The sequence below is a fragment of the Galleria mellonella genome, unplaced genomic scaffold, assembly GCF_026898425.1.
Source record: "Galleria mellonella isolate WM207_F2 unplaced genomic scaffold, CSIRO_AGI_GalMel_v1 utg57, whole genome shotgun sequence".
NCBI lineage: Eukaryota > Metazoa > Arthropoda > Insecta > Lepidoptera > Pyralidae > Galleria > Galleria mellonella.
Genome location: NW_026442119.1, coordinates 6,332,064 through 6,359,039, shown reverse-complemented (window position 1 = coordinate 6,359,039; position 26,976 = coordinate 6,332,064). Strand labels below are relative to the sequence as shown.

The 26,976-nt window shown below is 32.7% G+C and overlaps 2 protein-coding genes across 3 annotated transcripts; one reads left to right on the top strand and one right to left on the bottom strand.

Moving 5' to 3' along the window:
* Positions 1 to 1,819: 1,819 nt before the first annotated feature.
* On the bottom strand, positions 1,820 to 15,793 carry LOC113509681 (kelch-like protein 5). The gene is made up of 10 exons (XM_026893077.3): positions 15,430 to 15,793; positions 14,831 to 14,991; positions 14,011 to 14,213; positions 11,259 to 11,456; positions 10,707 to 10,889; positions 10,235 to 10,387; positions 9,781 to 9,941; positions 8,247 to 8,454; positions 6,353 to 6,542; positions 1,820 to 5,656 (listed from the first exon to the last, which is right to left on the bottom strand). The coding sequence occupies exons 1-10, from the start codon at positions 15,657 to 15,659 to the stop codon at positions 5,514 to 5,516; spliced, it is 1,830 nt and encodes a 609-aa protein (XP_026748878.1). The 5' UTR covers positions 15,660 to 15,793; the 3' UTR covers positions 1,820 to 5,513.
* Positions 15,794 to 19,071: 3,278 nt separating this feature from the next.
* LOC113509717 (prefoldin subunit 3) lies at positions 19,072 to 22,027 on the top strand. Of its 2 annotated transcripts, none has more exons than XM_052899228.1 (4): positions 19,072 to 19,090; positions 20,813 to 21,055; positions 21,146 to 21,300; positions 21,710 to 22,027. In XM_052899228.1, the coding sequence occupies exons 2-4, from the start codon at positions 20,831 to 20,833 to the stop codon at positions 21,795 to 21,797; spliced, it is 468 nt and encodes a 155-aa protein (XP_052755188.1). In that variant the 5' UTR covers positions 19,072 to 19,090; positions 20,813 to 20,830; the 3' UTR covers positions 21,798 to 22,027. The 2 variants fall into 2 exon arrangements, with proteins under 2 accessions (XP_052755188.1, XP_026748922.1); XM_026893121.3 differs by lacking the exon at positions 19,072 to 19,090 and adding an exon at positions 19,383 to 19,639.
* The last annotated feature ends 4,949 nt before the right edge of the window (positions 22,028 to 26,976 follow it).

Below are 26,976 nucleotides of genomic sequence, written 5' to 3'. Positions count from 1 at the left end.
CATTGAAAAATAGATTTGTGTCGAGAACATTTTCGCACTATGATTTTTACGATTTTAAGTATCGCCTAAAACCGGAAGTATTGTATTATAGACTTCAAATGGCATTCATGGATGAAGGCCCTTCTAAGGCAATCGTGTATCGTTGGTATAATGAATTTAAGCGCGGTCGACTAACTTTGGGGGATGAAGAAAAAAGTGATCGCCCTTTGACGGCTGTTACGGAAGAAAACGTGCTAGCAGTGAACAATTTGATCCAAGACAATAGACGAGTTACATACCAAGAGATTCAGCATATACTGCAGATTGGATCAGGAAGCCTTTACGAAATTCTACAGGAGCGGAGGATAGTTTCACGCTGAGTGCCGCACAACCTCACCGATATTGAGAAGCAGGCTAGGGTGAAATTGTGCCATTATATGATAGACAAATTTGAAGCAGGCTCGTTTCGGTGTGTTTGCGACATCATTACAGGTGATGAATCCTTGTTTTATCAATACGATCCAGAAACAAAGCGCCAGTCGACGATTTGGGTGTTTCCAAACGAATCAACACTTACCAAAGTAAAGCGACCTAGAAGCGGGGGGAAGATTTTGATCGCAAGCTTTTTTAATTTGACTGGCTACTTGGTGTCAATTCCTTTACGAAACCAAAGCAGCATTAATGCCGAATGGTAATACTACCAAATGCTTGGCAGAAGTTTTCTCTGTTGTGAACAATAAGCGACCAAACACAGTTCTGCGGGCTACTGCTCCACGACGATAATGCACCCGCCAACACCGCAATCAAAACCAGGGACTTCCTAGATAGCACACCGGTCAAACTCCTGGGTCACCCTCCTTAGAGCCCTGACCTAGCATCGTGTGACTTCTTCTTATTCCCAAAAATAAAAAATCAGCTCAAAGGAATACAATATTCGTCGCCCGATGATGCGCTCTCAGCGTTCGAGCAGGCTGTAAACGGTGTCTGCAGCGGACTGAAAAGCGTTTCGAAAACTGGTTCAGACGCATGAAATTTTGTATAGAGGCTGGTGGAGAGTACTTTGAAAAGATGTAATAAAAATATATTTACCTATAGAACATTTTTTTTTTAGTGTCGCAAAACTTTCCGAGTGTCCCACGTACAAAATCGAATATATACATATACATAAATACTATGGTTGCTCCTATGTACTTAGGCATTTACGTCATTTACACGAGTTTTGAATGCAATGTGGTGTCAGCGGTCTCGATAGTGGCTCATTATGTAATTTAGAGGTAAATAATAGTGCTTCTTTATTGCCGACGTTTCAACGTGGATTCTTCGTCTGGTAGCTCGCGCAGTCTCTTCAGGTAGCTTCACATTGCTTCCATTAATATCTAGAGCCACCTTACACGCAGCACTCGCGGTATCCAAACCGTATTTGAACAAATTATAACTGATCGCGTGTTTTTAGTGTGCTAATCATTGGATTCCATTGTGTTGTTACTTGGAAAAGGAGCATTGAATTTTTTTTTCTGCGTTCCGTTGATATAAAGCCCGTGCCAACTGTTATAACGTAGTGAATACGTGCTGTGTTACGACGCCATTTCTAAAATTTCTATGAATAACGTTTTAGTTCATAGGCGGAGCATTTTTTAAATAATCAATCGGAAACAAAAAAAATTCTTCAATCGTTTCTGAAAATTGATAGATAATAACGAAGTTATGAATAACCAATTGATCTAATCTTAGTCTCCGGGGAGAAGAGATTATTAATAATGAGATTTAGTTGCTCAATTGTTAGAAATATAAATAAAACTGGTAATATTGATTATATTGGTATTAATAAAATAATAAATAATGCCATTCCTAAAATTTGTTTAATAAACTTATGAGATACTAGTTGCCACAGTATAGGTACTCAGCACCGGCCTTGAGAGAATATAGGAAAGAGATGGCGATCGGGAGGCACCGAGGTCCAAGGAGGACGCTAAGAGGGAGTCATTATAAAATTAATTATCGCCTCAAATTCGTCTTAGAAGTAAATAGGGCGGATCTCCGATCCAATTAAAAGGGAACGATTCCTTTTTTTCGATGTAGTAAAAAATTTGCACAGGAACATCAGGTAGACTAAGACCGGCCCTGATTACTATTAATAAAAATGTTCTAAAATATTAGTAGATTCATCAAATTTGCAGCCGTCACTAAATTGCGGACATTTCACAAATTTAAATACATGACAGAAAATACAAATAGGAAGAGAAAAGAAATTACAATTTTAAATATGCGGTTTTGAATTAGGTGAATCTTAAAATATAGTTTCACTGATTAAGTATTATTAATTTTATACTGTAAAAGTTTATTTGAACATGTATGTGAGAACGTAATAATAATAAATAGCCCATATTCTTATGGTTACATTCAGTTATGAAATTTACTGCCCGGCTTATGCCGAATTAATAAATGAATAGAAAAAATATTACAATGACAAGTGGTGGCGATCGCGTAACGACCGGATGTTTTTTTGTCACTCCTCCTGTGACCCGTGTAACCTTTATATTATGGAACAAGAACGACTTTGCATCCTATTACACGCCTCAATGACAATTATACTAGACTATATTTATTAATAAGTGATTTATTATGAATAAAATTTAATTTGAAATTTGGAACTCGTGGATGGCTGCAAACCGATATCTACTTATCTACACATTTATAAGTCTCTCTAATACAATTCTTAATACAAAACACAAAATAAGTAAATAAGTACCTACCTACTTACGTAATAAAATTTTGTAAGTAGAGCACTTAATTACTTTATTTCTATCTTTTACAGTTTCAATATTTTTTTATTATCTAGCGTTTTTCTAGTTCTAACATCACAGGTCAGCCCCCGATAAATTTTATTATAATATATATATATATATATATATATATAGGTACTTATAAAAAAAAAACTCATACAGAAATATTTATAGGAATCTGTGGACAATGGGAATATACTTTTGTATTTGGAAAATCCAAAAAAAAAAAAACAGAACACCTTATAATCTCATCAAGTCTGTAATACATACGTATGTATTATAGACTTGACGAAATTATAATGTCCATAATGTCAATATTTGTTTAATATTCATGAAATTTAATTTAAATTTTTGTAAATATCAAATAAATGGAATATGTACGAAATTGCAAAAAAAAAAAAAGAAAAAGATAATGGACTTCCCCATATATTGCATGTACAGAAGTACATATAAAATGTATTTCGTTTATTACAGCAAAATTTTTTTTGTTTCTTTATTAACGAAATTCTGGTGAATTATGCGATGGCAATAGCTACTGAGAAAACAAATCATACAACTAGTAGTTTATCTATAATAAAATTTAAATGTAAATACATAATTATAATACTGTATTCATATAAAAGGTTCAAAGGAACATAATTATCACATAACATGTGCATCCAAATTCATGTAATATTTAATGGGGACTGTTTCTTACTAAATACTACTCCAATAATAGAATGATTAAGATATAATTTTATTTTTTGTTTAAATAATTTTGGCTAAAACACTAAAGATAAATATTTAGTCTATTATGTAGGTAAGCTATATATCAGTTTACTGCTAGGTATTGTGTTGAATAATAATAATTCACTGCTAAATATCAGTTGTCAGTCTCGGATAGGTTATGATATTTGTAATAACTTGAGAATCTTAAGACAGGTATCTACTTTTGATACATATGTTTGGATGTAATTTATAATTAAGTAGATAGATAATATTGAGATCAATTTGTAATAAAAATATATTATTATATTTTATCAGTTCATACCATTCCACAACATATTCGAGTACATAAATAGTAATTATTAGTTCTATTACTAATAATTATAAAATTATTGTTTAATGGTATTAAATTAACGCTATTCAATTTCATATACTTAAGAGCATTCATACTTTAGCTTACCGAAGTATAACAATGTAGCAATTGTCTCTTTTCCGAAATAATTGAGCATTTTACTCGTTTCAGATTAATTATTTAAAAAGGGCTATGCTAACGAACTAAAACTTTATACATAGAATACGTTGCATATAAATATATCACTAAAAATTGTCCTACTTCAGATTTTACTTTGGAATTTTTCAAATACATTTTTGCCATCAAAATATTTTTTTTTAATTAGAATTTTATTGCATAATTAATGTTTTAGTTCCCTAGCAAAGAATTTTTTAAATAATCAGAAATATTAAAAATTGTACAATAGTTTTTATAAATTGACAGATAGTTAATTGAGACGTTGCCTTTCATAACTTTTTATTTCGGTAAGCTAAAGTTATGGATGCTCTTAGTTTATAATAATATGAGTCTATGCCATTTATTTTGTATTAATCGCAAGAAAATATGTTTTCAATATATATCACAGTATGGATCAATTTACCGAAAAGAAATATATATCTTTTCAATATTAGTGTTAGAACTGCATACAGGCAAATTTTATGCATACAAACATAATTTTAATACTACTTCAAACATAAATCAGTATTCTGGTATGACTGTTACATAGATTCTGAATAGATCTTTTATAAAAAATAATCAAATTCATTTAAATGTGAATGTGTTGCGATTCTTAATATAGAGCGCCTCTTAACAATACATTGAATGATCTAAATAGATGCGGATAGGCGGGCATGGACATACACACAATAATTATACATCATTATTATAATAGTAAATAAATGCTACAAAGTCACATTAATTGGCTACTCTTCAACCTAGGATACCCTGTTTATAAGAAACCAGAAAGACCTCTTAAGGAACAATCCAAAATATCCAGACCTCAGTCACTTCAGAAAATATGTTTCCTAAATTGGTCCTAACATGAATCGAACCCATGTTCATGTAAGAGAAAAAAAAGAAATGCAAAATTCTTTCAACTATCCCTCAGTGAAGTTATGTATATTTATACGCTAGTAATACATATTGGCAAAACATTATAATTTCTGACATTATTTTAAATACACACACAACACTATTTACATGCTGACATGTAGTTGTTTATGAACATATTTTTTATTACTTATAATAAAACTACCTCATGTTCATTTTCAATTAAAAAAAAATAATATTAGAGATTTGATTTGGCACATTCTCTGTTATTTTATGTGTACATGTATTTTTGTACAATTGATTAGACTCTAACTTCGCCAATTTTGATAATATTTTTATATTAGATAAAGAGAAACAAAATCTTATATTATTAATCTGTGTACTTAATAATAGATAATGAACAGCGTTTAAAGAAACTGATCCACAGTAATTTGAGTATAAAGTGTGGTGTAAATTATTGTAACTTATTGGTTTTTATTATCATTCCAGATATATTTCCACTATAAACGAGGATTAAATTTTTACACCAATACACATACACGTATATAGCTAAAATTCAATAAGCCTACATACATATAAACGAAATAAGTCTCGTTTTAACATAGGTACCTTATATATTAAGTAATCTAGGCTAGGACATAAGTGAGAAGCTGGTGGTTACGATATCAGAAGAGATTCCTTGGTGGGGGCACTGCTACGACGGCGGCGCCAGCGCGGCCCGTGGTTAGTGGCGCCAACTTGCGCCAACAATTTGCCTCCGAGTCGTACATTTCCACTACGCATAAATACTGCACTCCGTCGTATCCACCTGTTGATTTGTATAGACAGATATGCTTGTAATTGTATTCCCTGATGGGGTAGTCAGAGACATGTAGCTTAATCTATAAAGACTACGTGTATTACGCTGCTATGTATTCTCTGTGCTACTACTGTATGGTGTAAAGATGTGGATTTGACGTTTGACATGTGGGCACACTGTTGTATTCTGTAAATCTTACGGCATGACCGAGTCACAAATATTGATGTATTAAACAGCCTTTGGAAAAAGTTGGCGCTTCTGAACACCGTTAAGCATTGGAAAATGCCATACTTCGTTCACGTCATGAGAAATAAAAGTACAGAATATACCAACTAATCATACAAGACAAGACTTCTGGTAAAAGTGCCGGGAGGAAGCGGCACTTCTGGTTTAAGATCTTGCGGGAGTGGTTTGACTGTAGCATCATCTGACTCTTCAAAAATTAAGATTGCCCATATATTGCACAATCTTCGATAGGAGTGGAACTCAAAGAAGAAAACATATATTTTATTACGTTTGGATTAATAATTTACTTTAAATTAATTAACAAATTAGTCATTTCCTGCATGAAAGGGGGAAACATAAAGGAGTTGTCTAGTAAGACAGATTAGAGAGTTTCGTTTACAACTCAGATCTAGGTTCTTGACTGATTCTTGGTATGACTATGTATAGCTAACGATTTAATATTAAGTAGGTGTTGCTTACCAACAGCAACGATTCGGTCTCCGAGTAGGCATGATCCTATAGCGTCTCTTCCGTAGGAGAGGCGAGCGAGCAGCACCCACGAGTCGGCGACGGGGTCGTACCGCTCGACGCATGCCAGGCGCCCGCCTACAGTGTTCGCGGGTGCCTCGTGTCCGCCCAAAGCGTACAGGTAGCCGCCAGCCGCGCAAACCTAAGTCCATTATTTTACAATTATTATTCATCAGCGACCCGTTTCTACTTCAAACGCTGAAATGTAGATATAAACATTTTAAGAAGGGTGACTCAAAAGAAATCGGATTTTGTCATTAAAAAGTTATTTATCAATCTTTTTACAAAATTACTTCAGTCACCTACAAAATACTCTCCATTAAATGCAATGCACTCGTCAAGTCTCTTTTCCTACTGTTGGAAGCATGTTTGGAATTCTTCAAGTTTGATATTGTTCAGTGCCCTTTGCGAAGCTGTTTTTACCACCTTCCCATCATCATAACGCTTCCCTTTTAGCGGTTTTTTCATTTGTGGAAATAGGAAAAAGTCGCACGGGGCTAGGTCCGGCGAATACGGAGCGTGGGGAACGACAAACCATCTGATGAGATGCCAAATAGTGGGTCACTTGTAAGGCCGTGTGTGCGTGTTGCACGTCTCATGTGCAAATCCTCACTTAAAATTCGCTGGCACGAGCTCCAACTTATTCCTGTCTCTGCTGAAATTTAGCCGATCGTTTGGCGACGATCATCGTTATTATTTTGGCGAACTTTTTCAATGTTCTCCTCATTTCGTGATGTTGAAGGGCGTCCAGAACAAGCTTGGCCTTCAACATACATTTTACCACATTTAAAGCGTCCAAACCACTCGAGAACCTGTGTGCGGTTCATAGCGTCCTCCTGGAAAGCCTTCTGAAGCATTTGGTGTGTCTCTATTGCAAATTTTTTAAGTAGGAAACAAAATTTCACACACATTCTTTGTTCTTTTAAAGTTGCCATAATAACTTCGCAGGGGTAACCCACCAACAGTCAGAGAAACACAACACCACACTTGCACGTTCAGCTTTACACTGATGCCGTCTGCACAGTTTAATGAGTCTCTACTAACTCCATCTAGCGGGAGAATTCTGTACTACATCTACGAATGACGTCATATGTGAATGGCTCCATAAAGATTTGAACGATCATCATGATATTTAACATACACGTACTATTTGGGATGGAGGGGGACATAGGCAACTTGTTATCCCGATCAATCAATATGACCCGGTGTCACGGGTATTAGCGTATTTAGGATATTTTTTGGGAAGAGACTGGTTTTAAAAAAAGGCGCATATGTACTTTTAGATACGTTTTTTTTATACAACTTAGAATGGCAAACAATCTGACGGCCCACCTGATGGAAAGTGGTAACCGTCGCCTATAGACATGAACAGTACCATGGACATAACAGAGTATACCGTTTCGCCCATGCAACCCCCCATGCGTTGCCATTCTTAAGGACTCAGATGTCTTTGCGATGCATGTCCTGCCCCTCCTCCAATATACCTATGGACACGGATAAAAACTAGTAAAGAAGTGAGGTTTTTTTTTTTTTTTTATGCAACTTAGAATGACAAACAAGCTGACGGCCCACCTGATGGAAAGTGGTAACCGTCGCCTATAGACATGAGCAGTACCATGGACATAGCAGACTATACTGTTTCACCCATGATACCCCCCATGCGTTGCCATTCCTGAGGACTCAGGTGTTATTCCTCTGTACCCTGTAAATTCACGCCATATCCCACCCTTCAAACCGAAACACAGTCATGCAAACACAACTGCTTCACGGTTGAAACACGAATGGGACAGAGGTGCCCAAGCAATCGACTTTTGTACAAAGTCTCCCTCTGGTAGCGCGGACTAACGCTGACGCCGCCGCGGCGGCGCGTCATGGGCGCGCAGTTGGTCCAGCGGTCGGTGGCGGGGTCGTAGCTCTCGACGGAGCGCAGGCAGGCGCCGCCGTCGCGGCCGCCCACCGCCAGCAGCCGCCCGCGCAGCGCCGCCACGCCGCACGTGCTGCGCGCGCCCGCCATCGGCGCCACCACGCTCCACGACCGCGAGCACGCGTCCCACCTGCACACGCGGGACGAAACGGACTGCTAGTAGCAATACACCCAACCAGGTCCACCTCCTCGCGGTTCCCCTTGGAAACTATCATGGTTAAGTCCTGATGAATTCATCATGATGGACTAACTGGCCTGTTTTCATTCTCATCTATCACCCTTCACTGGTGCTCCGCCAGCGTATCTCGTTAGCGCAGGCGGGGTTACCATACCATTTACACCCATCAAAAAAAAAAAAACCTGCACACGCACAACATAGCTATATACACGATTTACACGTACACACGTTTTACAAACGAAATATTTTGGATGGCGAGGCACCAGTGGAGGGTGATGAAGAATTCATCAGGAAATAACCACGATAGTTTTCAGAGGGGGTCGCGAGGAGGTCGAACTTATATCTTGCTAACAATGAGTGAAAATGGAATGAAATCCCCATCTGTGCTATCGTTATACGCCGATGGGATATCAGTGGGGCATGATAAGTGAGGATGAAAACATGTCAGTTAGCCCACGGTGTCGAATTCCAAAAGAATTAACGACGATGGTTTTTAAGAGAAACAGTGTGGAGGTTGCATGTTAAGATATATCGTTAGTAATGGAGCTATTAGACCCTATTCCTTACAATTCTTTTCCCACAGCAATGGGGTCGTTGAACATCGTAACAATCCCTTCGCCTCAAACAAGATATTTACCGTCATTGACGCATTGAAGATTATGTTTTTGCCTATTGGGCCTGGCAGCAACAAAAATATATAGTGCACATATAGCATAGCTGAAATCACCGGTAAGGAGAATTCGCTTCCCTTTACACTCACAAATAGATAATTATTTATTTGTGAGCTCCTTATATATTCGTAGGAAGAGACATAGTTTCGATTATTAGTAATGGGGACCAATAGCCCTATTGCTAGCATTATATCCTATTAGGTTGACCCTCATGTGGTTCCTCCTGGAAACCAAAATGCTTATATACTTTGTTAATACTTTGTAATAATGGCCAATCTGATCTGACAACTTTCTAACTTATTATAATTATTTTAATATTTTTAGAAAGTTTAATATTTTCGCCATCTGAACTAGTAGCGGTCTTCCACCGTGCGTTTTTCAAGTCATCAACTTCCAGCAGCAGTATTTTCGAACCGATACGACATCATAAACTTCAAGAAAAGAGCATATTCCTTTTTAAAAGGCCGGCAGCACACCTGCACTGCGTTGGTGTTGTGGGTGATCATGGGTGGCGGTAGTCACTTACCATCAGGTGAGCCGCATGCTCGTTTGCCCCTTGTGTCGAAATATATATATAAGTAAAAATGTTATTTATAAGAAAATTTACCTTTCTACAGAATTTAAATAAATCCATCCGTCGTGACCTCCTACGGCGTACACAGGAGAATTAGGGCCATCCCCCAAAACAGCAACACCTAAACCGTGGCGGTGAGTGTTCATTGGTGCCAAAGTACTCCAACTAAGTGATGTCAAGTCAAAACATTCCACCTGACATGGAATGAAAAAGAATATTTAGTATGTTTTAGAATAGAATAGAATTTTATTGCAAACTGTGTACATACATATAGCAGTAACCATTGCTTTGGATTTGGCATCAGTATAAACAGTTATACCCTATCGGGCATGCAACAATTTAAGAACAGGTAATTGGCTAGCAATTACATTAACATCAAAACATTCAAATACTATCACCTTAAATAAGAATTTACTCTAAATAAGCAGTCATAGGGTACATTAAATTTATAAAAAAAAAAATGTAACATAATTCTGAAATAACTTACTGTATTTAAAGTTTTAAGTCCATCTCTACCTCCAACAACAATCAATTTGTTTTGCATTACTGCAACACCAAATTGTAATCTTCTAGCACCCATCCTCATAAATGGCGTCCACGTATTAGTCCTCGGGTCATACATTTCCATATTACTAGCACCCTATTGAATAAGATATAAAATTTTAAAATAAATAAATTATTTTCTGTATACTATTTTACAGGTTCTTGATATCATGTGTACTCAGTAAACAGAGAGACTGTTTACTCGAAAATAATTTAAGATAAAAAGAAATAAATATTATAAATTACTAGTTGTATCTCGTGGCTTCAACCACTTAAACAGTATTTAAAGTATGCTATTATCTAAGTTAGCATTTAAACCTATATATGTTTAAAATTTTATTTAAATTAGTAGTTCTTGTCTGAAAGACTAACAAACAACCATCTTCACAAATATTACATAAATTATTAAATCTTACTTTGTATCCATCCATGCCTCCAATGGCTAACAATCGCCCTATAGTTGATGTTCGTGGTCTAGTTCTGTGGGAGAATAGAAAAGATCTGCGCTCAGGCAACAAGTGCCATTTTACTGCTTCCATGATTAAGGATTGGCATTCAGGTACATTACCACAAGCTAACTCCACTTTATCGATAAGGTACTGGAAAAAAAATTGTTACACATATTACAGCAAACAAGAAATCATGACTACTTAAAATAAAAATTGGGTAAATATATATCCATAAGGTACACTGATTTGTTGAAAAAATTGGCAATTGAATACATCTTGTTTTTTGGGGCAATATATATAGTGTCTGAATAATGTAACATTTTCATTAATGATTAATGTCACTTTTATAAAACGAAATTGATCATTATAAATTTGTATCAGTGATTTATATTTTAATATATATGATTAATCTAACAATCAACAATTTTACTATACTTTTACATTTTTCTATTATATACTAATGATATAAAATTATAGAAATAGTAATTGATTAAATGGTAGTAACAACCTAATTCATACCTCGGATGAGAGTAACGGTAATTTAATAAGTTTCAGCAAAGTTGGCAAATGAGATTCTCTATTAGGACTATCATGTTGTACCCATGTCATGAGACTTTCAAATACATTTTCTTCAGTAACAACATTGAGATCATCTGATTTCAGTAGATTAGCCAACTGGTCAGCTTGTAGAGACAGAAATTCTTGGTGTTTCACCACCTATGTATAGAAAAAGTAAAAAAAAAGGTAAGTCCTGAACCTTGCTATATGACTAGTAATCCCATACCAGGAATTCCTTTTTATGTTGTCGCAGATATTCTATAAAATCGTATTTTACAACATCCCAAAGTTGGGCAAGGATCCCAACCTTAACTGTTAATCACAAATTTGTCTATATGGAATCTGTATCTCCCATTTCCATGGGCTATTTAGGAAATCCTTTCTGAATGAATACTTATGTTATAAAAAGGTACAGCAATTTCAATTGTGCTTAGAAAGATTAATCAGTCAAAATAGTTTTATACACATTAAATGCTTCTATTTTCGAAATTGTTCATGTTTATTATTGTTTAAAGTATATATTTTTCTAAGGTAAAACATAATTAAAATTTATATGTATACTAATATGTTAATTATGTGAATAATATATAACAAATCTAAAATAATATAAAAAAGGAGTGATTTTTTTGTTTGTAATGGAAAAGGTCATTTATCTACATATTAAAAACTCGTTCATACAAAGTTGTCCCAATCCTATTTTAGCAGAAAATTAACAAACGATGCATATTTGTAAGAAGTTAGTAATGAATTAACTACCTATTCACAAAGGGCATTAGTAATTTCCTTTTATTTCGCGAGTTACACGTGATTTAATAAAAAATTGTGGCAGAGGACTGTTTAAATGAAATCAAGAATACATTTTTATCAATTGTAATCAATTAAACTCCTTTTTTTTCTATTATTTAAACATAAAGAATATTATACGATTAAATTGTTTAAAAATAAAATTGCTAAGTGAAATATATTAGGATTACTCTACACAACTACACAAAAATATTTAATTTGGCAAATAAAATTAAACAAAACAATTAATTAATAACTGAAATTATAACTAGTGGGTGTCAATCTTTATAATTCAGGATAGTATCTGGATAACTGGTCCTCTGTGTAGCCTCGAGGACTGTGTAACAGAGGACAGTAATTTTTACACAAAGTATCATAGTAAAAAGTAATTTAATATTTTGTTAGATATTATAATAAGAAGTTTCAATATTTACATGGAACAATTGCTCCATTACCAGAGGAATGTCAAAGTAAGCAGTACATGCATATGACTTTTCTATACACATAAAGCTGACAATCAATAACTCACGTTTAGCTTTGTTTCCTAACAAACTTCATAATATTTTGTTACATGTCGAAATAATATTGACAGTGAATAGTTTGTTTTAGGTGCAATTTTTAATTGTGCCAGGAGATTGCAGTAATTATGTAGACAATATTTATGTTATTAATAAAAAAACAATAGTTATTAATAGAATTAAAAACGTACTGAATGTTATTACTGTATTTAAAGATATAGTGTCTGTATCATACATATGTTTAAATTCACTTATATTCAAAAAGTAATTAAATATTTATCATAAGTCTTGTCATTCTGGAAATGGGACATACCAGAAAACTGTGTTTTTATACTACTAAGGTGGCAAATAATCATACGGCCCGCCTGATAATAAGTGGGTGTAGTCTCTTAGAAAAACTTCGACAGGGAGCTCATTCCATATAACCTGAACGTTCATAGGAGGAAACATCGTTGAAACCACGTTGTATGCAACCATTCAGGCTCTAATGTATGAGGGTGAACTCTCTGTGGACGGCGTGCTGCACGATGGTTGAAAGTGACAGTAGGCATCACATTGTACGCTTCCTCTGAGTACAGGCTTTTGCATTAATGGTAGAACACAGAAGAGTAAGGCAAAATCTTTAAGACTTAAGGGTTCTTACAGCTTGTAAGCCTGTGACCATCAACAATTCTCATGGCTCGTTGTTGCACTGGGTCAAAGGGTTCAAGCTGGTATGGGTGCTGGTATCTAAGTACTCCCATCTACAAGCGACAGTAATACTTCATGTGGGGCCAGATTTGCGATTTATATAGCATTAATCATTGATTCAGCGCAAAGCTTCACTTGATAAAACACATCAAGTTTTTTGGATATTAGCGGTGGCCACAGAAATGTATATCGCTGAAGATGTCGACATCAAGGATCCTAATGCTTTTAGAGATGTTATGAGACATATCCTCGAATTGTGGAGCCACAGCAAATGGGGTCTTTTGCAGTGAATGTGCAAGTTTGCATCTTAGCAGGGTTAAACTGGACTAAGTTTTGTCATTCCCAATCAGAGACCCTAGTTAACATTCTCGCAATTTCAGACACAATCTGCTCATGATTGTTCTCCATGATAAAATGAGGGACATTGGTACATCCCATTAAATGGACATCCCCAGTACTGTCATCTACATAACCATGAATATAGTTAGCTCATTATTATTCATTGTATCATCAGCCAAGTATACACTGGATCTTATAAACCTTGCAATGCTAGTCTAAAAGTTAATAATGATTGTCCTGTTTGTAAAGATAAGTCAATAAACTAATAATTTAAAATTTCTTTCATTTATAGAATGTTACTTTATCAGCAAGGAACATACTCTATACTTTATGTGAAAAAAAAAGCAAAGGTAGGTTATATGTAATAAATAAAAAAAAATTACCTGCATAAAGTGTTGGTATGTGTATTCCAGAGCACTTTTGTGTAAATTCATGCAGGATTGTTGTTCAGCAAACAGTGCAATACCTAAACAGTTACATGGATCAAGTTGTTTCTTTAGAAATGCACAACAAGCATCTGTTACAGAATTCAGTTGCAGCAGGCTTGCCGTTGAGAGAAGCACTTCCACAGTTTCTTCCCTTAACTCTGTAAAATAAAGTAAAATTGTAACAGAAAAATTACAACAAAACAAAAAAAATTATGTGTATGTAAACTACAGTTCTAATGAATTTATTTCATTAACTAGCTATACTGCTTAATATATTGTTAGTACTTCTGATAGGATTAACTTATCTATAGTAGTCACCACTGATACAGATAACAGACAAGATTCATAATGTGTCTTGACTGGACACATGACAGTAAGGCATTTACTATATGAGATGGGTCTATCTTTAGACACATTGTGCAGGTTATGCAGTCAGGAATCAGAATCCATGGAATACCCGATGTGCAACTGTGATTTGTTGGAAAGTATATGTATAAGTCTGCTGGGGAACAGGTTATCCAGAGCCAGGACATCTTAAAACATGAGACAAAGCTAAGGTAATAAATACATAGAAACATGAAAGATCCAAATGAATTGACATGCAACAGCTTAGCTGATTCCATAATGCAAATAAAAGATCTATCTTATTCATAAGGAACTAATGTGACAAATTTTTTACAAAACAAATCTTAAGTACATACTTTTTAATATAATATTATTATAGTACATATAAGCAAACAGCATAAGTTGAATATTTAGATGAAATTATACCTACCTATAGTTCCTGTGTAACAGTAGCGCACAAGAGCTTGTAATGCCTGTGAATCCACTCTCTCAAGAGTTATTTCTGTTAGCTGGGCTTCCCTCAATGAACCAGTAAACATAGCTGCAAAGTATTCACTGCAAGATGCTAACATTACTTTGTGAGCTGGAATCCTGATGTTCAAAATATTACATATTGTTACTTATATGCAGTTTATTTACAACAGGTACTTAATAATAATAATAAACTCTTTATTGCGCACAATAGAGATGTATACAAGGAGTATTTATACAAAATGTGCACATACAAAAGGTGGCCTTATCACTAAAAGCAATCTCTGGTTACTTACACAAAGAACTGATATGAATGTTCTCTTCTATTACTACATATAAATTTATTTTATTATTTAGGAGTCATAATTAGAAAGAATAAAGTATAATTTTAATATACAATATATAGAAACAATTTTTAATGCCAGAACTTATAAGTTATTTATATTTGACTTTAAATTCTTGACAACGATACATTTTAATATAACAAACCTATAAATAGTAAACAGAGAACACAAAAGAAGTCATGGTTTAATGATACTTAGTTGTAATGGGACTTACCTACATCCTCCAGCAATAAGGGCTACGTCACATAACTTCTGAGCTTGAAAATATTGATAAATATTTTTGAGAGTGCTATCGGAATGTCCTTTATCACAATAGAATTCATCCTGGCTCGAGGTACTTGATAGACTTAACTGACTGAGTTCTCGTGGCAAGCCTTCGTCGATAGAGGTCGTAGAAATATTGTCTTTTGAACATTCTGGTTTTTGAGAATCACAGCCTGACATGATTTTTAGAATTGGAGTAAATATATAAGTTCCTTTTTAAAAAGGAAAATGTGCGATCACTAATAAATAAAACAACGCATCGAATGAAAACAAAGACATGTCATGTCACAAAAAGCAATATTGTCATGTGCAAGCCACGTCACTTTGAATACGAAAATGTCTCCAGAAAACTTATGTAACTATTGCTTTAAATCAGACATCTTTTTATAAGATTCATCGACGTAGATGTTTTAAATAGGCATATTGTTTATTCTTCATTATATTTTGGAAATCTGTACTTCTTTATTAATATTAGGAAGTTCAAAGCATACCTAGGCCAAAGCCTAGGTAGGCTTTGAACTTAGACTCAAAGTCTAAGTTTAAGCAGATTTTAATATTAAAACTATTTGATTCGAACTTAAATATCGATAAATATATAGAACATTATCATATCAATCACTAAACTCGGTACTAAAACAATTTTAGTAATTTTTTTTTATTTTAAAATTATTTTAAAAGTAGAATCTTGTCTCAAGATCAAAGACTCATCGCAAAATAAAATTTTATCCCATTGTTCCCGGGTCCATGTAATGTGTTCCCTACATTATTCATTTCGACGAGCGCGATTTTTGTGACGTATCGGCGGGCACCTAATTGGCCGTCGTGCTCGTAGGCCATTCTCATGCAATCGATTTCGCACAGTTTGGAAGCTAACAACAACACCACTCGAATTTTGTAGTCTTAAACTTATTATTTCTCGGGCGGTTAACATCGGCTGGCGTTTTGCAGCCAATTGTATGTATCGATCTTGTCGTGTGGTTGTACACCTTCCTCGACCTGGGTGCTGTTCAGCAGGATCTCCCGTGTTAGTGTAACGCTGATGAAGACAGCAAATAACGCTTCTGTTGACGCTATAAAATTCGAACAAATACATTCGCTTTTGAATTTATAAAAAAAAATGATACTCGATATTTTTACAATCAGTCAGTATGTCCTCTAGATCAAAAAGTTTACATAGGTATTACCTACTTGGTAAGAAATGATATAATAATTGATTAATAATTTGAAATAGTATATGTTGCTTAGACTTGTTTAATGTGTGTATATTAAATTGAATAAATATGCATAATGAATGCAATAAATTATTTAATATTATTAATGTTATTTAGGATACATCACTAGACTTGACGAATTGACAGGAGTCAGAAACGCAATCTCTGAGCGTCGGGACACCAGTAATATAAAATTTGTCACAGACAAATAATTGACATATTAAACATTTTCTATATAGCAGCCTGCTATGAATTTAGAAAAATAGCAACTGATGGTGTATATTTCATCCTCTTTTTACTAATTATATTTGCATAAGAAGAAAGGAGTCAACCATATGATTCACAGTTTTTATTTTATCTTTCCTTCTATATAATTAATTCCTTGTTCTTAGTGAAAATTTGTGGAAATTCTTTCCGAAAAATACATTTTTTTATTGTTTTATTTAAAATAATGTAATCTATGGTATTATGTCATAATATAAAGAAATGATAATATTTTATAGTGAAATATTATGAAATATCAAAAAATAGCAATGTAATATTCCTATTAAAATTCTATATTAATTAAATATGTAAGGTCACGCCTCAAGCGTACAAAAACTACCTATAAGGAAGCCGCGCCCCCTGTAAGGCTAGGCTTGCATTGTATCGTTGACGTGTATAGTTTTTCCGTTCCGTGGCTATTCATGATTGTTAGATTGGACACAATCACCACTTTATCTCATAATGGATCTAAATAATCATGATGGGTAGGAATTATTTATACTGTAACAATAACGATTGCCGATTACATCTGTAAGTATATATAATTGACTAATAACTGTGTAGGTGACTACGTAAGTAATATACTACTGATACTATCAATTAAAGATGGTTAGTTGGATTAAGAAATGAACAAATGCACTGAAGAAAATAAGAAATAACATCCCTACATTAGGGTTTCGTACTCAAAAAGTATTAATGAAACTCTGTTACTAATAACTGTGTTACATCTAAGCATGTCAAGCAAGTTGTAAAATTCATAGAATAAACTGCAAACTAAGAATCGTTAATTATACGGTCATATATAAGCTGTATAGGCTAATCGGGCCATAAATACTATTACATAAGAACTTTTCTTGTTTTTAATTTTTTAATTAGTTTGAATTTGGAACACGTTTATTATTTTAAAAACTTCTTTCGATTTCGCGTCATTTCACATATTTTTTCGTATTCATTATCTAATTACAATATGGAATGGGGTGGTACAGAAAACAGAATTGCAGTGATAGCCTTGCATAAAATGGGTATGGAGCCGACGGTCATGTTCTAGACACTTCAAAAGCTTGGTATCAGCCGTATGTTCCTATATCGTTCTATCAACAGATACAATAACACTTCCTCTGTCAAAGACCAGAAAAGATCGGAGCGGCCGTATGCTGTTAGAACTATAAAAACTGTTAATGCTGTTAAAGCCAGAATTCGTCGAAAATCCTAAACTAGACAGCCCCTAAATCAATCTTTACAATTAAAGACAGTGGATACATCAAAACGCCTTCTGTCGCGATACGCAGGTGAAAGGCATACAAATATTCTCTTTACCCACGAAAAAATTTTCACGATTGAAGAACACTGCAATAAGCAAAATGATAAAGTGTACGCTCACAGTTCTAAAGAAGCTGTTTAAGTGGTTAGAAAGATGCAACGTAGTCATCATCGTGTTTCAGTGATGGTTTGGTGGGGCGTGTTTTATCAAGGAGTCACAAAACTACATTTTTGTGAAAAAGGAGTGAAAAATTCAGCTAAAGTGAATCAAGATACAGTCTTAGACCCGTAACCGTAGTCGTAACCGGTATAGGTGTGACATGGACGTTAGACATGATCTTAGTCTTGTCCATGTTCATCTTAATCCTCCAGAGATTACTATGTCATCGGCAAATCGAAGATGAGTGATGTATTCGCTATTGATGTTTATAGCATATTTTTTTCACTCCAAAAGTTTAAAAACATCTTCCAGTGCAGCCATGAAGAGTTTCAGGCACCCTGCTTTACAACTTTCTGCACTGAGACAGATTTCGTACTTTGGTTCTGTGCTCGGATAAACATCGTAGTCTTATTGTACATACACTTTAACACTTTGACATACCTGTAGTCAATCTGGCACCGCTGGAGGGCCTGTAGTACCACCTATGTCTCGACTAAATCAAAGGCTTCCTCATAATCCACAAACGCTAGACGTAGTGGTAGATTATACTCTTCGGTTTTCTATATAATCTGCCGTAGTATATGTATGTACTCTATTATGCTAAAGTTTAATACCTTTCGGAAGCCAATTAGTTTGAGTGGCTGATAGCTGTCGAGTTTGCGCGTAAAACAATTGCTTAGGACCTTCGAAAACAACACGTAGACGCGATTTAGAAGGTATATTGGTCTATAGTTTTTTAATAGGGTATTGTCACCCTTCTTGAAGAGTAGTACTACCGCACTTCTGCACCACGCCTCGGGCGTAATCGTAATAAATATTTAAAATTGAAGTAGAACAAAATAAAGTAACTAAACATAAATATTCCTTTTATTGTAAATGTTTTTTATAAAATTAAATTTATATATATATGTACAACACTAATTTTTTTTTTATTTATGTATTTCATTCTGTTGTTACTTCGAAAAGGTAACATGTATATCAGATTCTATTTTTTTCTGCCAACTTTTATAACTTAGTCATTACTTGCTGTTTAGTTGAATAGGTCAGTGAGATAGAGTGAAATTCTGAAAATAGAATAACCGAGTTTGATATAGTTACTATTATAATAAATGCATTTCAATCAATTTTAAATATATTTTTTAGTGTATAATAACGGTATTGTAATTTGTTTAATTCAAAAGTATTAAAATAGCAAAATGGAAGGCGATAGCTCCGATTCATCAAACACTAAATCAATTCCTGGTATTCCTAAAGCTGTTTTTGTAGTAAGTGTATTATTTGTGGCTAAATATTATTACATTTTTTATTACAATTTAACTCAATATTGTTGCATCTTTAAAGAAGGAAAGAAATTATTTTTAGGTTAGACTAACCTAAACACCTGTTTGAAGCTTCCGATTATAAAATGATTATGTGTTAGTAGGTTACGTTTAAATATTATTTTATGGAATCTAAATCTTATAAATTATATTGAAAATTATTGGTTAATTTTTTTTTATAATATGGAGGTGCTCATTTTTATATGTAACAACAGGAATCGTAAGTAATCTTTGAAGAGAGTGAAACCAACGAACCTGAAAATATTTGCCAATGAAATATAGGTAGAAAATGAAGACATAATATTTTCATACCAATGGTATTCAGTTGAAGAGTTAGTGAGACACAAAATAACATGGGTTTTTACTTTTACATACCATTATCAACCTCAATATTTTGACTTAAACCAGTATGGTCCTATCATATTAAATACTAGGCATGGGTCTGCTATTTAGAGGAGAATGATATTAGTCTATTGTTACAAGATTGGCTGGAACATATGGTCTATAAAAGTACTACATTAAAAATGTATAAGTTTCTTCATTCATTCCAATCCAATAATAATATCTCCAATCTAAATGATTGGAGATATTATTAGCGGTCACTAGATGGACATACATTCACCAAATAAATGTGTTGAAAAAGCTCTAAATAAAAATTACTTATGAGTAGTAAGATTTAAATTATTTATGTAAAAGAGGTCTGTCAGAATCAGAAAAGCTTTGGCATTTCATTATTTCTGCTTGAAAAAGAAAAAAAAAAGATATTTTGATAAGAATGGTGCCCCATCAACAAATTAGGTTTCCTCTTATCTCAATAGGTGCTAGTTGAAAAATCATTGCTAATCTAATACTTCTAAGCATAAACTAAGTGAAAAAATTGGTTCTGTGTAGCAGCACAATCTAAAATATGAATTTATTGCTATCAATGGACAAAAACACATTGTTATTGTATAATAATTGCTAATTTTAATTATTGTGACTGTTAACTACTGGAAGTTTTGTTATGTGAATGACAATGACAGTAATGAATATAAAAAATGTAAAATTTTTACAGATAAGTATAAGAACTATTACAGCAGGTAATATGTAATAATACTTGTATATATTATTATTTTTCAGGATAATGTAGACGAGTTCATGAATTTGCCAGAAAATTCTGGTGGAGTTGAGAAAGTACTAAGAAGGCTTGATGAACAACATGGTAAATACAAGTTTATGGAATATACATTGGCAACTAAGAGACGACGTCTTAGACAACAAATTCCAGATTTAGCTAGGTCACTTGAAATGATTGAAAAATTAAAAATGCAAAAAACAGATATGGAAACTAAATTTCTGCTCAGCGATCAAGTATTTGTTAAGGTAATGTAAAGTTTATTTTGTTGTTGTTGTTGTTGATTGCATAATATACAGTACATCCTTTATTTTTGGTTTACAATTATTTTATTGTAGGCAAATGTCCCAGCAACAAATATTGTATATTTGTGGCTTGGAGCAAATGTTATGTTGGAATACTCTTTGGATGATGCTGAAAAATTGCTAACATCAAATATGGCAACAGCAAAAAAAAATTTGGAATGTATTGAACATGACTTAGATTTCTTACGGTAAGAAACAATATTCAGTTTTTTTTTACATCAAAAGAATAATGTGAATAAACATTCAACATATGTATGTTTATGTAATATAAATGATCCTAAAAAAATATGAAACATAGTTTATCTTTATCTTTCATGGAAATTTATTCTCTCTTTTTCTATATTTAGTTATAGATTAAAAAAAAGAGATCCTTTGTGAGTGAGAGAACCAGCTCTAGATTTCTAGAAAATTTTCTGTTTGGTTTAGTTTTCTTTAATTTACTTTTTCTACATGATAGTATGAGATCAGTAATACTTCAGTTCAGTATTTTCATTAATTAATATTCAGTACAATTCAGTAACTTTCAATCAAAATTTTCATCAAGTAAAGAAATTAAATAATATATTCATAATAGGATGTATCTTTCTTATTTTGCAGTGATCAATGGACAACAACTGAAGTTAATATGGCTAGAGTATATAATTGGGATGTAAAGAGAAGACAGGCTGCAAAAGCATCTAGTTAATTGATGTTGTATTATTTTGCATTGAGCTTATACTCTTCTCTCACTATTGTATTAAATATTTTGATGATAGTAATATGTTAATATTTTCGCATGCCTTTATGTTAATAATTATCACATTTAAATGCAAGTAACAAGCATATGATACTTTAGAATTGCTTTTAGTTATATTTATATTAATGTTGTACCTACACTAAATATAGAAAATAAATGTGGTATCTTTTTAAAAAATATTTTGTTTATGTTGATTATTTAATGAAATGATTTTGATGTTTGTAAAATGCGAATCTCATCACAAACATAAATATATGAGGGTCAAGTTCAAAATTATGAATATGTGGTTTCGACTTTGCAAAAAAAAAAATAGATCTATATGGGTGTCAAATTCGTATAGAAAATCTTAAAATTACAAATTTTAAAAGCTAATTCTTGAGTTTGAATTACATCCCAAGCGGAATAAATGCATTGTGTGAAATATAAGAATTTATAATACATATTAAGTAGCAAACATAGTAGATTGTAGTACGTTCGTACGTATGTTCTTGTAAATTGTAAATTTTAAGATTTTCTGCCCAGAACTTTGCACCCATATAGATCTCAATTCTTTTATGGGTGGAGTCGAAACGACACATATTCGTAATATTAAACTTGGTTTTCAATTCACATTTATGATTTCGATAAAATATTATTACTTATAGTAGAAAGTATTAATGAATGTTTATCATTAGCTAAGCGACCAGCCCCGGCTTCGCACGGGTGCAATGCTGATACTAAATACACCTACCTACTACAGAATGCCTTTATAAATAATGTTTAAAACTTTTTTGTCATTAGACAATACAAACATGATAAAGTGCTAATAAGGCGAAGTGCGGCCTTCGACGCGCTTTTATATAGTATGGGCATGCGCCTTTGGCCGGGCTGGTACCGCCGCACCGCTATGTCCCTGCGTTTTAAATCTGTAATATTTTCGGAAATATTAATTTAAATTACATGTTGTAAAGGGCCATATAGATCTATATTAAATGAACAAAGTATTTAAGTACTTAATTGGATAAAAATTATTGCTGTATTGCTTAAAGTCACTTCGTAAATAAGTCCTTTTCCCCCATTAAAATGTAAACGGTAAAAAATAGTTATTGTGGGGTATCCTTAAGAGATAGACATATGCCATCGCGGACTTATTGTTGACCTTTTTAAGGTGTACAATACTGTAATACATTATTTTGATTTATCTCGTGGGGTTCAGCAAGCGTTTGCAATGGAAGCGTAAACAATATGTTTATTTACGACATCACATTAGAACCTTTTAAAGTTAGCAGTATTTGCATGTATTATACATATAAATCTTCCTCTTAAATCACTTTATCTATTAAAAAAAACAGCATCAAAATCCGTTGTGTAGTTTTAAAGATTTAAGCATGCATAGGGACGGACAAACAGCGACAGCGGTTTGGTTTTATTCTATGTAGCGATGATGATGATGCAATGTTATTAGTAAAATTACTTAATTTTTCTGCGTTCATGCTGTATAACTTTAAAAATTATTTATATTAGTAAACCAATTTTCATAAAATTTCTTTGGAACCAATCCGAAAGAACCTATGGTAGAGAACCTGATAAGCTCTTTCGGATCGATTCCAAAGAAATTTTATGAAAATTGGTTTATTAATATAATTTTTCAATCCAAATAACTAGTTTTGACCTTTGAAGTCGGTGTTTCATTATTTTGTGAAACAAAATCTTATTAAGAGGCCTTTTACATTTTTTGTATAAAACAACGCAAAATCAGAAATTTGGACCTCTGGTTCTAAACAATTAAAGCTTTGATATACATTTTGATTCCTGAATAATATAGATAGATAACTAGTCTTAAACACAAGCTTTTTAAATTGTTACTTTTCTCTTTATTATGCACTCATTTCTTTCTAATTTCCAAAGCCGTTTATTTAAAAAATGCTAAGAGACAGAAGTTTGGGGTCGATTTTCAATAATAAAGAAACATAAAGTTGGTATTATATTGTTATTAAAACTTGGCAAACAAGATTGTCATTTTTTAAATTTTTAACCCAAATACCTAAGTAAATTGAAGATCACTGAACCTAATTTTTTTACCATAATTTGACAAAATCATTTCAAAATTTCTCATAAATACCATGAAAAATTTGCATAAAAAATCATAATATTAGAGTTCATATATTTGTAAACGAGTATAAGAAAAAATAATCATAAGTTTCTAGGGAAAAAATAAAGAACCATAAGAATTAAAAACTGTTAAAAATGTATAAATATCGTTGCGTCAAACGTAATTCCTTAGTCGCGCGGTAGCGCTTGACAAGGTAACATTTGTGTCGTTTTATGCCATGCTTAAAACACGATGTCCAGACGCATGTGACGTTGCGAGTTACATTATAACGCGACTAACCAATTTTGATACCGTAAGTCAATTTTAATCATTTTTAATTAATATATATTTTTACGGTTGATATATTAATGACGTTATTTAATATACTTGCTGTATTTATTTAATTGTTTAGCATACCAAGAAAAAAGTACAGTTTTCCGACAAAAAGCAATATCCAGCTACACTAAAAAAGGCGCAAGAAGTAAGGTACTTATTTTCCAAACTACAGTATATTTTTTATATATTCATTTAATTAGCCATAAATTAATGTATAACTCTGGACTTATTTTAGAAAGACAGATAATATAAGTGAGGATTCTGATAAGGTTTCATTTACATCTCCAGTATATACAGTAAAAATATAGAATCATCATAACAATTTTAATTCTACTAATTATTTTTTTTATTTTAAACTACACATAGTCCTAACGTTTTTTTTTTGTTTCTTTTAACACATATACAAATAAATACTTCTTCATAAATATAATCCCATCAGAATAATGTCAAGGTTGCAACGCAGTTCTGCTAAAAAAAGTTGTGAGATTTCATGTAAAACCAAGTTAGTCTCATTTATAGCGACTATATCAAAATTATATATCTTTATTTCTATAATAATTATAATTACTAGGCATATAGATGGCAACATATTTTACTAATAAAATACTTTAAATATTTTATTTTATATTTATTCCTGAATGCACTGTTTAGATTTTTTATGCAACTTAAATGGCATACAAGCTGACGGCTCACCTAATGAAATTTAATAACTGTCAACTATAGACATGAATATTATCATGGACATAACAGAATGTACTCTGTCGCCCATAATACCCCTCATGCGTAACCATTCCTGAGGAAGACTAAGGCGCCTCTGTATTCTGTAATTTCATTGCCATATCTCACCCTTCAAACTGAAACATAGCCACGTAAACATAACAATGTCAGATAGATACATGAATGGGACAGAGGTACCGAAGCAAACGTGCTCTGTCCCATTCGTAGAAGTCATTAATTTTATTAAAATTTTCTCCTCTTGGTGATTACATTTACATAGTAATTGAAATAATAGATTTTGTATTAGATTATTCTTTTATAACTACGGCGCTGTGTATTTGTCAAGTGAATATAATTATTATAAAGATTTCTAATATTAATACGATCACTATAAATAAAACTGACTTAGTTTTACATGAGATCTCACAATATAACTCTTGTAGTGAAAGAATTTTTAATTTTTTTTTTTGGTTTTGATGGGATCTCATTTCTTTTTTTTAGATTATTCTCCTTATTTTTTTCGGATTATATACTACACAAACACAATGCGTTATTTGAATAAATGAACGTAATTTTTAATTATTATTTTCATTTAATAAAAATTGATAATAAAATATCAGTATTTTTCATTTTTTCCTTCCGTTATAAGTTAAATGCTAACTAAAATTAAAAACTTGAAGTTTATGAGTGTCAGTGATAAAATTAAAGAATTTTGACAAGTATTATTGCTTCGTAAACTATTCGGTATAATTATTACGTATTTTAGCAAATAGCCAGTTAAAAACAAAGTTCTTGCTTTATTCACAATGAAGTTACAGAGGGGTCAAAAGTGCGGTAAGTCGTTTTGAGAAAAGGATAAGACGGCCGAGGTCGCCCTGGCAGGGGTATGGTTGTGCTACCTGATTCTAAGATAATCCCTGATATATACAAAAAGGGCGTTTTATTTTTCATAACTCTCAATCTCCATCAGAACGTATATTATTTGAAACAAATTGTCTCAACTCAAACATCGACTGCACACACTATCATTAAATCTCAGAATATCATAAAATGTCATATTAGCCGTTCTCTTGATATGATATAACAAACTAATAGAGAGATACCAAATTTTTAAACTCGTAAACAATTTGATGCAATAGTTTTTGTGTGATGGACAAATATATAAACAAAATTTCTAAAAATTATAGTTTTATTATATTACTAAAATAGATACTACAAGAATTTTATTTTCTAATAAAACTTTATATTTTACTTTTTGTTTCTCTGTTTGTTTGTTTATACGGACTATAATCTTCGAAACTGTTGGACCGATTTAGATGAAATTTTGCATGGTGGTTCCTTACATTCCTGGTCAACACTTTTAATCACGGTAAATTAAAGAGTACCCGTGGGATAGCAGTGGCGGGCATCAGCTTGTAGTTAGTAAATTATCTTATTTTGTCTATATTATTTGCTTACTTAAGTAAAATATTTAGAACAAGTAAATATGGCAATAATATATCCGACTGTTTTATTTAAATTATCTTGTATTTATTGTTTGTGATTTTTGTAAGATATTTCTAGTATTTAGTGCAATAAAAAATATTAAAAAATAAATTTATGTTTTAATAATTTCGTCTTCCTGTCCTTAATCCAATTAATATTATTAACATATTTTTACCCATACTATCCAAGGTTTTGGGTTTTAATTTTAGGACCGGCCGCCTGTCTAACGTCATCTCTCTGGGTATAATATATATGGGTATAACAATAATAATAAATTATGGTCATTGTTAGCACTTTGTTAATTATGACAAATCTAACGACATGTTATTTATAAGAATCCAACAAGTAGTTTAGTTTATTTAATTAAGTGAAAAATATCACATTAATAAATTAAAATAATACAAGTATCAAAACTCTTTCAAATGTAATCCATACCCAATTCGGCTACACGTTTATTTGCGATTGCGTATGTGTGTTATAACACATGTGCAAATTAATGCGCTTTAGTCAAATTTGAGC

Coding starts and splice junctions, on each gene's coding strand:
- LOC113509681 (XM_026893077.3), bottom strand. CDS start 15,659: ATGTCAGGCTGTGATTCTCAAAAACCAGAATGTTCAAAAGACAATATT. Junction 11,457..14,010: donor CATACCAACACTTTATGCAG/GTAATTTTTTTT, acceptor TTCTATACATAG/GTGGTGAAACACCAAGAATT. Junction 10,388..10,706: donor GAGGCATGGATGGATACAAA/GTAAGATTTAAT, acceptor CTTATTCAATAG/GGTGCTAGTAATATGGAAAT.
- LOC113509717 (XM_026893121.3), top strand. CDS start 19,571: ATGGAAGGCGATAGCTCCGATTCATCAAACACTAAATCAATTCCTGGT. Junction 19,640..20,812: donor TTCCTAAAGCTGTTTTTGTA/GTAAGTGTATTA, acceptor ATTATTTTTCAG/GATAATGTAGACGAGTTCAT. Junction 21,056..21,145: donor GCGATCAAGTATTTGTTAAG/GTAATGTAAAGT, acceptor ATTTTATTGTAG/GCAAATGTCCCAGCAACAAA.